Genomic DNA, 12,522 nt, shown 5'->3' with positions numbered 1-12,522 from the left:
TTTGGTATAAAACAAAAATTACCTGAGTAAAAAAAAAAATATATATATATATAACAATCTGATTTGTGTATAATTTACCCAGGATTAACCATGTCTTTCAGTTAAATTTCACTTGTCTCATACAGATCTGATTACTGCCAGACCTGTAAAATCAAGTAATGGATTTAATAAAATCTATATGATGACATTAAGTAAGCTAAAAGTTCTCAAAAAGCAACTAAAGAAATTCATTGTTTTTAGTTTTGACATGGCTAAGCACCAAAAGTTTTGAGACTTAACTCCACAGTAATGAACCTTCCCCATGTATCCTCCTACCATAGGCCCGTCTCACATTGACAAAAACATTTTGATAATATTTGACTGGCAAGACCAAAGAAGAACTTTTTGGAAGGTGTGTGTCCCGTCACACCTGGTACAAAACTAACAGGGCATTTGAGACAACAGGTGATACCTGCAGCCAAATATGGTGGCGGTTGTGTGATGGCCTCGGTCTACTCTGCTTCCTCAGGAGCTGGGCGACTCGCTTTAACTGATGAAAACCTGAATTTCTCTTCCAGAAAATGTTGGGTGAGAACAACATAAAGCACATCAGTACATCCTCTGTAGGGCTCAAAAAAGGGACAGTTCTGGAGTCTGGATTAAAATCGAAATGAGATACTCTGACCTTAAACTGGCTGTTCATTCTCAAAAATGTGGCTGAAGACATTACATTGTTTAAAAACTTCTGCAAAAAAGAGTGGGACAAAATTCCTTGACAGCGACCTAAGAGACTCGCTGCCTGTTAACCCAAATGCTAAAAGGCAGTTCCTATCGCCAAGTGTGGCATAGACAGATATCAGGGTCAGGCTACTTTCTCAACTGGTTTTGACAGCTTACATGAGCCACCATGCAGTCATGGATCTGCTTTGGAGCTTTTTCAGTCATGGGTGCTGAAATCGAGTGCCAGGATGCTTTAATTGCAAAGAATATGTTGTAAAACACAACTATGAAGGTCTTCCCTTTCAAACTTAAATACTTGGTGAGAACAAGTAATTGTATCCTAACTAAAAGTTATTTACCCAACACCAGTAATACGTATGATACAGCTGTAGAGACGAATACCCCACATATTGGTCATAAGCGGCGCTCATTTTGAGCCTCTCATGTTGTATTTATAAGTTGTCCGAGGGAACTTGAACGCATCACCTAGTGAGTCACAGGTCTTAAATCGAGCAGCAGAGCGGTTGAAGTTTCAGTCCCGAGGGCCTAGTTGATGAGGACGGTCGATCTAAAACCAGAACCAGAACCTGTTCTCTTTGGAGTTTTATTTTTTAAATAACCCATGAGTTTTATTTTTTAAATAAAACTTCCTCCAGATGACTCTGACTCAGGAGAAACCGCTGACTTATGCCAAAATGAAGGGGCTTGTTACATTTATCTCAGGTAGGTCGCCATTTTTAAGCTTAATTGAAAAGTAAAATTAGCTAACTGTTAGCCTAAATATCGTCACCTTCCTAAAATACTGGACTAAGTCATTTTGTGCCAAAAGTTTTTTTTTTATTTTTTTTTTATTTTCCCCTAAGTCGTCTTTTGACAAAAAAAAAGAGGTGGTAATTTAAAAAATACCTTAATTTTTATTTATTTATTTTTTTTGGCGGAGGAGGGGGGGAGGGTGCAAAATCACGTTTAGCTAAATTTGATATTATTTTACGAAAGTGATAATATGAAACATCGCAAATTATTTGGAAAATGTCAAAGTATTCCTCAATAGGACATATAGGTTTATATTAAATAATTTCATTTATTGAATTAATATTAAAATAACTTAACACAGAATTGCCTGTTGATATCACTTGGTTACTCCAGAAAGCTATTAAATTTCGTTTAATGTTCAGTACGACCTCACTTTGAAAAGCTGCCAGACATCATCAGACTAAATCCAGCTAGTACATTCTTATGTAATGGACTAACCCACCCCCTCTCTGCCTGTCTGTCTATCCATCTGTCTTACAGATGTGCTGAAAGAGAAGAAAGTTGGCTTCAGCAATTTCTTGCACAAACTTGTTTCCACCCAGAAGCCCTGCCAACAGTAAGTTAGCAAAGAAAATAAGACTTTCTTTTTTAAAACTTTGAGTCCAGCCCCTTTAACTCTTAGCTGTGCTTGACCTCCCGATTGAAGCCTGGACACCCAGAAACTGCTGCAGAGACAGAGCAAGATGAGGAGACAGAAGCAGGAGAAAGCTGCCTTGGTGAGTTCTGATCTGGCGGAGGAATCTTAGGAGACGCTGCCTCGTCGTTGACGGGGGATGAAACCCAATCCCACCTTCTGACTTGACAATCCCTCCCCTCTCTGTCTGTCTTACTTTTTCAGAGCCCAGTGAACACAGAAACCTCACAGTGAGTCACACCCACTCGCAGCGTTTTTCTTGACACGAGAAAAAGTTTTTGCTTCACATTACAGAGCAACCCCTTTCTTTTATAGCAGTCAATTGAGAAGCACAGTGAAGGTCCATGGGAGGGTCCCCTAATTGGCTCCTAACCTTGTGAGCTCACGTCACAGGTTGTGGCATTAGCAATTATGAGGGCTTTTTGAGAAAAAAACAAACAAATAAGCAAAAAGAACCAGGGTTAACTCATTATGTGGACACATTATGTATTTAGCAACATCACTCTATTTGTATACTTGTCTTACAATCATTAATACATTTCTTACTACTTACCACTGTTTTCTGTCATTGTCTTCATCAGGGTGAAACCATCAGACTTCGACTACCTCAAAGTTATTGGCACGGGAAGCTTTGGAAAGGTATTTTTTTCATTAATATATTAGTTTTTATCTCTAAAAGCTGTGAAATGATCAATTAAAAAATGAATTTTGTAACAGGTGTTGCTGGCAAGACACAGAAAACAAGGAGGTTACTACGCAGTTAAAGCCCTGGACAAGCAGATGATCATCAAGAGGAAAGAGGTCTGTCCTTCTCTGTGTTTCGTTGCGTCTGTTTGTCCATCTGAGCGTCTGTCTGTCTGTCTGACCGTGTCCGTGGGTTGTGTCTCTGCAGCAAAGGCACGTGATGGTTGAAAGGAGTGTGCTGCTGAAGGGACTAAAACATCCATTCCTGGTGGGGCTGCATTTCTCCTTCCAGACGCCAAAGACGCTCTACTTCGTCCTGGACTTTGCAAACGGTGGAGAGGTATGCGGGTTAGAGAAGTCCTTTGTCTGATTGAGTCTCGCAAATTATCTCCTAGAGTTTCATTTCTTGTTTGTGAAACCTTTGTTTCTTTCAGCTGTTTTACCACCTGCAGAGAGAGGGTTCATTTCCAGAACCCCGAGCTGCTTTCTACGCTGCAGAGATCGCCGCTGCGCTGGGATATCTCCACTCTCTGAGCATCGTTTACAGGTGCACAGATGAAACACGGCTTTAGATAGCTCCGTCAGCAGTTCTGCGAGTTTGGCTAAAGTTCAGTTAAAGAGCTTATAGAAAACAATAGTAGACTTCTATAAATTATGCAACATAACTAATTATTAGCTGAAAAATTTAGGTAAGTTAAAATACTTTATTCTCTAAGGTTGGTGGGGTTTTTTTTTTACTTTTTGCATGTGACGCTTTTACACCCACAGGTTTCCTTCATGTTTTAAACGTCATAAGAGGAAAACTACTGAAATCCCTGATTTCAAGTAAAACATTAATTATGCTGTTTTGTTCACAGCAAATGAGCTTGTCGTAAATAAGTGACACATTTTTATATCCCAATGGAAACTAACTGGTTTAGTCAGAAGAGCATTTTTTGTAGACAGGAAGGTCCCCCTTTTTACTGCCCTACATAAGGAGCTTTAAAGTTTTGTCAAAGTGTAAAATTGCCTCAATTAGAACTAGAGAACATATAGATAGATAGATAGATAGATAGATAGATAGATTTTAAAATATCTCTATTAAATAGAGATATTTTATAGACTAAACTATAGGCCTGTCACAATAACAAATTTTGCTGGATGATAAATTGCCCCTTAAGTTATTGCAATAAATAACATTGTTGTTTTTAGAGCATTTTCAAGTAATATATTGAAAACGGCATAATAATTGAAGAACACATTCTCAAAACTCAATAAACTTTCTACTGAACATTTAACGCTGGAGCTGAAAGATATTTCAAATATCCGAAATAAACAAAACAACAAATAAAATGAATTATTAAGTTTCTGTAAACAAAACTGTCCTCTGAACAAAAAGAGCCAGACTGAAAACTTTTGTTATCCAGCTTTTGGTAGAAAAGACAAAAACGATAAATCATGCAAATGTAATTATTGAGCTTGTTTTAATTGATCATGCGACAAGCTGATTTATTGCGACAAGCCTACTGAACACATTTTCTGCTCCATGTGTTTCTGTGCAGAGACCTGAAGCCAGAAAACGTCCTGCTGGACAGTGAAGGCCACGTGATGCTCACAGACTTTGGTCTTTGTAAGGAAGGCGTGGCTGTGGGTGGGATTACACACACCTTCTGTGGGACCCCAGAGTATCTGGCTCCAGAGGTTCTGCTGGGCCAGCCATACAGCCTGGCTGTGGACTGGTGGGGACTGGGAGCGGTGCTGTTTGAGATGCTCTCTGGACTGGTGAGTCTCACTGGGTTAAGCTTCGCCTCACTGTTTTCTGCATCTTTAACTCACTGTATCGCCTCTTCTGCTTCCCAGCCTCCATTTTACAGCCGCAGCAGGCTAGAGATGTTGGAAAATATCCTCTACTCTCCTCTGCGGCTGCCCAGCGGCTTGTCTGAAGGCGCCCACTCTCTGTTGAAGGGGTTGTTAGAGAGAAACGTCTCCAAGCGCTTGGGCCAGAGGCTTGATATTGTAAGTGCGTACAGAACAGAGAGCATCCAGAATGAGTGAAGAGGCTCATGACCACAGGATTTCATTTCTGCTGTTTTCTCAGGAGGAGCTGAAGGAGCATCAGTTCTTCGCTTCCATCAACTGGGACGACCTCATAGCCAGAAAAGTCCGGCCTCCGTTCATCCCTAAAGTGGTATGGATAAATCAGAAAATGGTCAGAAACGTAATTTCAACATGTGCCCAGTTGGTTCTGATTGTCTTGTCGTTTTCTAGACCAGTCCTTGTGATGTGTGCTACATCGCTCCTGCGTTCACGCTGCAGCCTGTCCCTGCCTCCGTCAACGACAGGTCGGAGGCAGCCGCCTCCAGCGCAACCTTTTCTGGATTCTCCTTCATGAACCCAGCCGAGTACGTGGCAGCAGAGCCAGCCTCATAACGCCACCAAGTCCTCCTGGAGCGGGATTGTTTAAATATTTATTGTTAAGTTATTTTATTTTATCTTTTTTATGTAATGTCTATTTTTTGTACTTAAATGGAAAATGAAAACCGTGATATGGCAATTTCCAGCATGTTTCATTTGTTGCTTTTGAATAAACTGTGATATGTTTTTAGATTTTCACTGATTTCTCAGTATGAGTTATTTATACAGGAGAGGCGGGTCATTATTTCAAGTCCTTCATATATAGCAGAGCCAGGAGCTGGTTTATATAAAAATGTTTACATCCTTTATTGCACAGGTCCCACTTACAAATACATTCACTAGTTACATCTTATCCTACTGGCTTTTTTAATATTACATACTTAAAGACGGAAGCAGAACGCATTGCAAACGTAACAGGAAAGCTTCTCTATATATTGCACTTGTATCCAAATACAGCTGAATGCCATTCTTAGCAAAAATACACACTGCCCTTTGTGTTGTGACAAACAAAAATGGTTTATGAATATCAAAAAGTTCAATTAATTCAGAAAATATAACTAATTTATCACAAAGTGATCTATTTTAAATATTTATCTGTTAATTTTGACATTTATGACTTACAGATATTTAAAACCCCAAATTCTGTTTCCCAGAAAACTACATAAGACCAATAATTTGCAGTATAGAAATGTAATGTCATGCTCTACACCAGGGGAGCCCTAGTCCAGTTGTTAAGGGTTACAATCCTGCAGCTTTTACATGCATCCCTGCTCCATCACGCCTGAATCAAAAAGCTGAATCCCCTCATCAGCAGTCAGTCAGCTCTGCAGAGGCAATTCATTTGATTCAGGTGTGTTGGAAAAGGAATGCGTCTGAAAGTTGCAGGATGGTAACCCTTAACGACTGGATTTGGGCACTCACAGTTGGTCATGAAGAAGACTGCTGTGCTGACAGTCTGACAGCCTCCACTAAAGATTGTTGCTAAGGAAGCTGACTACTCTCATAGTGCTGTATCAAGGTATATTAATGGAAAGTTTAGTGGAAGGAAAAAGTATGAAGAGCAGCTTGTTCAAGAGATTCACACGGTGTGGACTGTGGCTGGTGTCAATGCTTCAAGATGCAGGACATGAGATACAACTATCAGTCTTTGTGTTAAGCTACTCCTAAACCAGAAATGGTGTCAGAAACATTAGCTGGGCTAAGAGACCGAGAACCAGACTAGAAATGGCCTAGTTACCGGTACGTTTTTCACAGTTACAGTGTCAGAACTGCGGACATTTTCAGTCAAACTTTTCTCTGTGTTTAAGTCCTTTTATGGAGATGCAAGAGAAACCACTGCAGTGACTGGACTTTTCTCTGGTTATAAAGAAACGACACAGTGCTCCCCTACATGTTTCTGCACACTGCTAGCTAGCTGCCTCAGAAAGGTCTTCCCTTACAAGGAAGACAATCTGCTTGGTTGCAAGAAACATGGACTGTGGACATGCATCTTTTTCTTAAAAAAATACAGCCAACATTATTAAAATTATAAGAATTACTACTAATTTTATTTTAGCAGCTCCAGAAACAATGATTTTTTTTTTAAAGTCCATAACTTGTACATCCCTTCTCTTCAACACTTGAATCAAATCTGTATCTTTTAGCTCTACAGGTGCCTGGTAATGAGGCATTTGATTCAGGTGTGCTGGAGACAAGAGGAATCTAAAAGTTTTAGGACGGCAGATCTCGAGAACTGGACTTAGGCACCAGTCACAGAGAATCAACGGCTCGCTGTCAAAAGGCAAATATGAGATATGAGATCCATAAAATGGAGATGAGTGACAGAAAGGAAGCTATTAACACAAAAGCAGAGACTGCATGAAATAAGTCAGGCAAAAGGAACCCAAACCATGATTGTCTGTGTTTATCACAGCAGAAATACTTCCAAATAGCCAGATTTGTATTTCTTGTCAGTGAAGGAAAACAAATCAGCCATTTTTAGGCTGCTACCTGGTAGTGTGCAGCAACACGTAGGGGAGGGGAGCACTGTGTTCCTCCATAATCCTTAGAGCCAGAGAGAAGTCCCATCACTCCACTGCTTTCTCTGGCGTCTCACTGAAAGAACCATAAACGATGAGAATAGTATGACAGAAAGCTTTAGTGTTTTAAAACTGTAACTGTTTAAAGCCTTGGTAAACCTTAAAGCTTCAGTTGGTAACTTTTATAAAAAATATGTTGTTGTTTTTTTACATATTTGTTAAAACTGTCTCTATGTTGTGACAGTATGAGACAGATAATCTGTGAAAAAAATTGAGCTCCTCTGCCTTCTCACTGTGGTCTTACTCCCATCTGCACAAATGCTCTGCTCCAATCAGAAACAACCAATCAGAACTAAGAGGAGGGTCTTAGCACTTTCAGTCATGCTTGTGTATGTGCTGCTCACACGTTCCTCTACTGCTGTGAATGCTCGGGCTAGTTAGCTTAGCCACAGATGACAGATAAACAGTTTCTTGAAACAGTAAGTTGTTTCTCCGCCATTAGCACTTTGAGCAGTGCGTACATAAGATTGATTGACATTGCTAAGACCCTCCTCTGGGCTCTGATTGGTTGTTTATGACTGAGCTATGAATTTCAGATTGTCAATCAAGCTCCTCCGCCTCCTCCCAGTGCTCCTACTGCTAACTGAAAGTCACAGCTCAGTCAAAAACAACCAATCACAGCCCAGAGGAGGGTCTTAGCGATGTCAATCAACCTTATGTACGCATTGCTCAATGTGCTAATGGCGGAGAAAGAACTTACTGTTTCAGGAAACTGTTTATCCGTCATCTGTGGCTAAGCTAACTGGCCCGAACATTCACGGCAGTGGGGGAACGTGTGAGCAGCACATACACAAGCATAACTGAAAGTGCTAAGACTCTCCTCTTAGTTCTGATTGGTTGTTTCTGACTGAGCTGAGAATTTTTGCAGGTAGCAGTAGGACCATTGGGAGGAGGCAGAGGAGCTTGATTGTTTTCACAGACTATCAGTCTCATATTATACAGCCACAACATGGTGACAGTTTCAACAAATATGTAAAAAACATACATTTTTTAATAAAAGTTACCATCTGCAGCTTTAATACCAGTAACCAGACCATGCTTAGACCAGTGCGTTTTGTCTTTGGCCCAGCTCGGAGGTTTCTGTTGTTTCTTGTTTGGCGGTGACTTCACATGAGAACAGGACAGCTGTAGCCCATGTTCTGTCTGTGGAAGTTCATGAAGCTCTGAATGCAGGTACTGTCCACGTCTTGTAAATCTCCCACTAAACACTTAACTTCACTGTAATCAGCCCTTTTCCTATGCACCTTTTTCTACTATTACTATTTTCTTTCCGCTAAACTTTCCACTGATATGCTTGGATACAGCAGTCTGTGAGGAGTCAGCTTCTAGCAGTCTTTTACATTTTAACAATCATTTTCATTGGTTTTATGTAACATTTAAATTTTCTAAGAGACAGAATTTGGGGCTTTTATTAACTGTAAAACATAATCATCAAAATTAACAGTAATAAAAGCTTGAAATAGACCACTCTGTGTGTAGTGAATGCATATGAACACAAGTTTAACCCTTTTAACAGAATAATTTAAATGAACTGATGTTATCCTAATTTTTTGCTTCCTTTCCAGCTTGTCAGTAGTAGCTGAAAGTGGCGTAGCTCTGCTCACTCTGACATGTGAAGTAAGCAATCAGCTGACCATTGCAAATCATCAAAAACAAGCCGCTACCTGTGGAAAAAGCAACACAGAGAATTAATAAGCTCGTTACTGACAACAAAAAGGCGGGTTGCCATTGACGTTTGCTTACCTAAAGCCAGCCACCACTGCCACACTGTGGGAAACTCCAACATCACTGCAATGTAGAGGCAAAACATGCAGTTACACTGCAGATTTGGTCGTTTTGCCGTGCACAAATACAGATGTGCTGTTCTGCTCACCCAGGCTGGTGATCATAACATGAAGAAGTGTGACAGTGAGGGCGTAGTCCCAAACCCGCCTCTTCACCACTGCAGCAAACAGTATGCCACTACAAAAGTAGGTCAGCTCCAAGGAGAGGAGGTTGACTGAAGGACACAAGCAAAGTGATGAAATATATTATCTGTAGAGAGCTGACAATCAGTGCTGCTGAACACACTGTTTGTATGCGATATGCTCACCCAGGTATTTGGAGTTAGACTCAGCAGGTTCAGTTTTAAAATCGAATGGAATCAGCCCGTCAAAGTGATCCAACCTGCATAAGGAAACATCAGTTGTTATAGTGAAAGACTCACGTTTTTATTATTCTCTAAACCTAGGAAGCAAATGGATCTCGGTAGAATTGTGCAATAATTTCTTATTACTCGGACCTTCCTGTTATCTTTTGAAGTTTCTCTTTGGACTTTGGCTGCTGTTTCTCCCATTTCTTTTACTTGACCATAAAAGCATATTTTGCTTTGTGTGGAAGGAGAACAAGTGGAGGATTAAATAGGAAAAGTCAGTACTACAAACAATCCAAATGTAATTAATGGTGATATTAAGGCCCAGTTTGCAAGGTGTAAAACTCTAACCTATTTAGAAAGTCTGAAAAACAGTATTAAAACCTCCCTTCAATGTTTTTAATGTTCTGGTTCCTTGGAGGCGAAATGTTAGCCGCATTTTATTGGTGGCACCACAGATAAAGATGTCTAAAAAGAAGTATTCTTCTTTTCTTGCAGTAGCATGATCTCAGATTCAAAATAATAATAATAAACCATAATTTTAGAACCCTTACTCAGAAGTAAAAACAAAGAACAATCTCTGGCACAAATGTTGATACATAACATTCCTTTTACTTCAAATGGAAATAATACCCTGATAATGTTTTCATATGGTTATTTTGTTATAAACAGTTATTTCTTAAATAGGGATTTAGTTAATCCCCCACGTTGAAAACTATAGTTCATGTTTGCAAATGAATGGTTGGATGTTTTCCCTTAACATTTTCAGTGTGAGATTATCCAAAACCTGGAATAAAAGATTCATTTAGTAGAAGACGTTGTACGATTCCGGATAAACAGGTAATTCATATAGAAATGTAAGATGAAATGAAACACAAAACACAACATTTATGTGTAAAGTAATCATCAAAATACTTCCGCCACATTTTAATTTATGTAATTTTATCTAAACCACCTTTAGCAAGATATAGGATACGCACGCCTTCGATAAAACTAAGCTGTTTTGTTTTGTTTTTTTTTACATTGATTTTATTTGAAAGTTGCCAATAATTAATTATCTCGCTGCTGCCTTTGGAAAACGTTCCAGGGTCGCTGTGTGCGTGTTAGTAACCGCGTTGCTGGGCATTGTCCTTCCTGCGCTTGTGCTTGTGCGCATGCGTGGGGAATTTCTACTCACCTGAAAGCACCGAAGCACACACTCCCGATCATGTAGAAAAGGGAGTAAAATATGAGCAGGCACAGCAGCAGATTGAGCAGCACGGTCTGTGGGGTGACGGAGACAGAAAGACAGGATGCGCCACCAGTCAACTAAACCTGAAGGCAACCCGAAGCTGAACATGCACAGGATTAAAATGTTACTGAGATCCACGTTATAGGCGAACAGAGAGCTTTCTGACCAGCTGCTGAATCATGCATGAGAAAATCTGAACGTGACACAGTAAAAGCGTGTGGTATCCACACCATGGTTAGCACATCATTCGCCACAGAGACGCTTCAGCGGATTGCTTTAGTGTAAACAGCAGCACATCGCAATCTATTACCGCTTACCTTTGAATCGACCGTTTTGCCTTTGAATGCCATTTCATGCTTTGCAGCTTTGAAGCCACTTGATGGTGTAACGCAAAAGTGATGCAAGCTGCAATCTGCCGCTAATCCCAAAGAAGCTGGATCACTTGCGCCATCTAGCGACCAAACGGTCACAAAACACAGAGCAACGTCCGCCGCCGCTTTCACGTCCAAGAAGATGAACTCGTTTCATCGCCATTTCGGAACTTTGCATTTGTGGTAATTTCGTACACCACGTCTTCGGGTAAGGAAGCAGTTTTGAGGCCAGATGTTTCTCTACATTAAAAGCAAGCTAAGCAGACGAATATATCATTAAATAAATAAATAAACACAGTGCTGAATTCAAACTTAAAATATGCATAATACTGTCTAACCATGGGAGGAGGTGGTGAGAGAGAACATTTCTACTGCTGTCCATTATTCCCCTGCCGCCATCTTTGGTAACGCCACTTCGTAACTTTTGTGGGGTTGTTTGGTCGTTTCGTACCCTACGTTTTTGATTAAAATCCGTTTGCTGAACCTTCCTGAATTCACTTCCTCCCCAGTTTGCACCCACTTGTTGACACGTCACACTTTTTTTTTAGTCAGTAAAGCATCCACTTTGAAGTTGGCGAAGTTTATTTATTTTCAAGAAATACACGAGTCATAAAAAATAAAATATTAAATCAGATTATATGACAATTTAATTTTGTTGATCTAATTTAGGGCCTGCTAACTGAGATCAACACCCCTGCCTTAAAACTGCTCAACTCTGGGCGATCTCCTGTTGGAAGATATTATTAAATATTTACAGGAGTCCAGCAGGCAGTTAGTCAAATATATTTTATTACTTAATGTCTTCAGGGATGAAATAGGTGCACATTCTAACACCGCAAAGGTGAGGAATGACAGAGGTATGTATAAATAAATAAATAAATAAATAAATAAATAAATAAATAAATGGGCATGCAATGGTTTCAGAACGTGGTTATGAAACGGGTAAGCAGGGAGGAACGTAACGTCGGTAGGGCATGGTGAATTGGGCAAGACTTGACCATAAACCACCATAATTTAATATTCGCGTACGACGTACGGAGGAGTACTTCTATTAATCCATTCAGTTCAAGTATGTCAGAAGCATTAACAGTTTTAAATCCATGAATCCATGTCTCCAGTGTGTTGCCTCAAAATAAGACGACACGCGGTGCATTAGACAACACATATAAAAAAATTACAACCACAAAACGTATTGCGCATTAATTCGTACAATTTGCGTGGTTAAACTCGTTTTTTTTTTTTTTTACACCATGGCTTCGTTTTATTGTGACGCAAACTGCTGCCAGCAACACTGTTCGGCTAAAAACAATCTGGATTCTTGTGTTACAATGTATTCAATCTGTTAAGGCAAGAAATATCACTTCACGTCAGACTGATGTGTGTTAGCACGCTGGTGTGATACGTGTTTCCGTATGCCGGGGACCATACTCATATAAATATGCCGTTTAACGGAGGTGGAATGTTGAAAACAGAGATGCAAACGGACG

General features: G+C 40.0%; 2 protein-coding genes across 2 annotated transcripts; one reads left to right on the top strand and one right to left on the bottom strand.

Annotated features, from left to right (window-relative positions):
* Positions 1 to 1,211: 1,211 nt before the first annotated feature.
* sgk2b (serum/glucocorticoid regulated kinase 2b) lies at positions 1,212 to 5,422 on the top strand. The gene is made up of 12 exons (XM_015005910.2): positions 1,212 to 1,422; positions 1,993 to 2,068; positions 2,159 to 2,228; positions 2,351 to 2,376; positions 2,728 to 2,785; positions 2,864 to 2,947; positions 3,039 to 3,170; positions 3,265 to 3,377; positions 4,372 to 4,591; positions 4,670 to 4,825; positions 4,908 to 4,997; positions 5,078 to 5,422. Exons 1-12 carry the CDS (start codon positions 1,356 to 1,358, stop codon positions 5,237 to 5,239), a joined length of 1,254 nt encoding a protein of 417 aa, XP_014861396.1. The 5' UTR covers positions 1,212 to 1,355; the 3' UTR covers positions 5,240 to 5,422.
* A 2,866-nt stretch (positions 5,423 to 8,288) lies between these two features.
* Positions 8,289 to 11,180, bottom strand: LOC106929191 (putative transmembrane protein 244). Its single transcript, XM_015005913.2, has 6 exons — positions 10,982 to 11,180; positions 10,611 to 10,696; positions 9,395 to 9,468; positions 9,176 to 9,301; positions 9,046 to 9,090; positions 8,289 to 8,966 (listed from the first exon to the last, which is right to left on the bottom strand). Exons 1-6 carry the CDS (start codon positions 11,012 to 11,014, stop codon positions 8,872 to 8,874), a joined length of 459 nt encoding a protein of 152 aa, XP_014861399.1. The 5' UTR covers positions 11,015 to 11,180; the 3' UTR covers positions 8,289 to 8,871.
* Positions 11,181 to 12,522: the final 1,342 nt, after the last annotated feature.

This window comes from Poecilia mexicana, unplaced genomic scaffold (assembly GCF_051168715.1).
Source record: "Poecilia mexicana isolate PSO_F unplaced genomic scaffold, ASM5116871v1 scaffold_16, whole genome shotgun sequence".
Classification (NCBI taxonomy): Eukaryota; Metazoa; Chordata; class Actinopteri; order Cyprinodontiformes; family Poeciliidae; genus Poecilia; species Poecilia mexicana.
Note: the sequence above shows the minus strand (reverse complement) of the source record. Positions and strands in the feature narration are given on the sequence as shown.

Excerpts from the sequence above, each read along its gene's own strand:
- sgk2b (XM_015005910.2), top strand. The coding sequence starts at position 1,356 with ATGACTCTGACTCAGGAGAAACCGCTGACTTATGCCAAAATGAAGGGG. Across the intron at positions 2,786-2,863 it reads GCACGGGAAGCTTTGGAAAG|GTGTTGCTGGCAAGACACAG; the intron begins GTATTTTTTTCA and ends ATTTTGTAACAG. Across the intron at positions 4,998-5,077 it reads CTCCGTTCATCCCTAAAGTG|ACCAGTCCTTGTGATGTGTG; the intron begins GTATGGATAAAT and ends GTCGTTTTCTAG.
- LOC106929191 (XM_015005913.2), bottom strand. The coding sequence starts at position 11,014 with ATGGCATTCAAAGGCAAAACGGTCGATTCAAAG. Across the intron at positions 9,469-10,610 it reads GTGTGCTTCGGTGCTTTCAG|GTTGGATCACTTTGACGGGC; the intron begins GTGAGTAGAAAT and ends TTCCTTATGCAG. Across the intron at positions 9,302-9,394 it reads GTCTAACTCCAAATACCTGG|TCAACCTCCTCTCCTTGGAG; the intron begins GTGAGCATATCG and ends TGTGTCCTTCAG.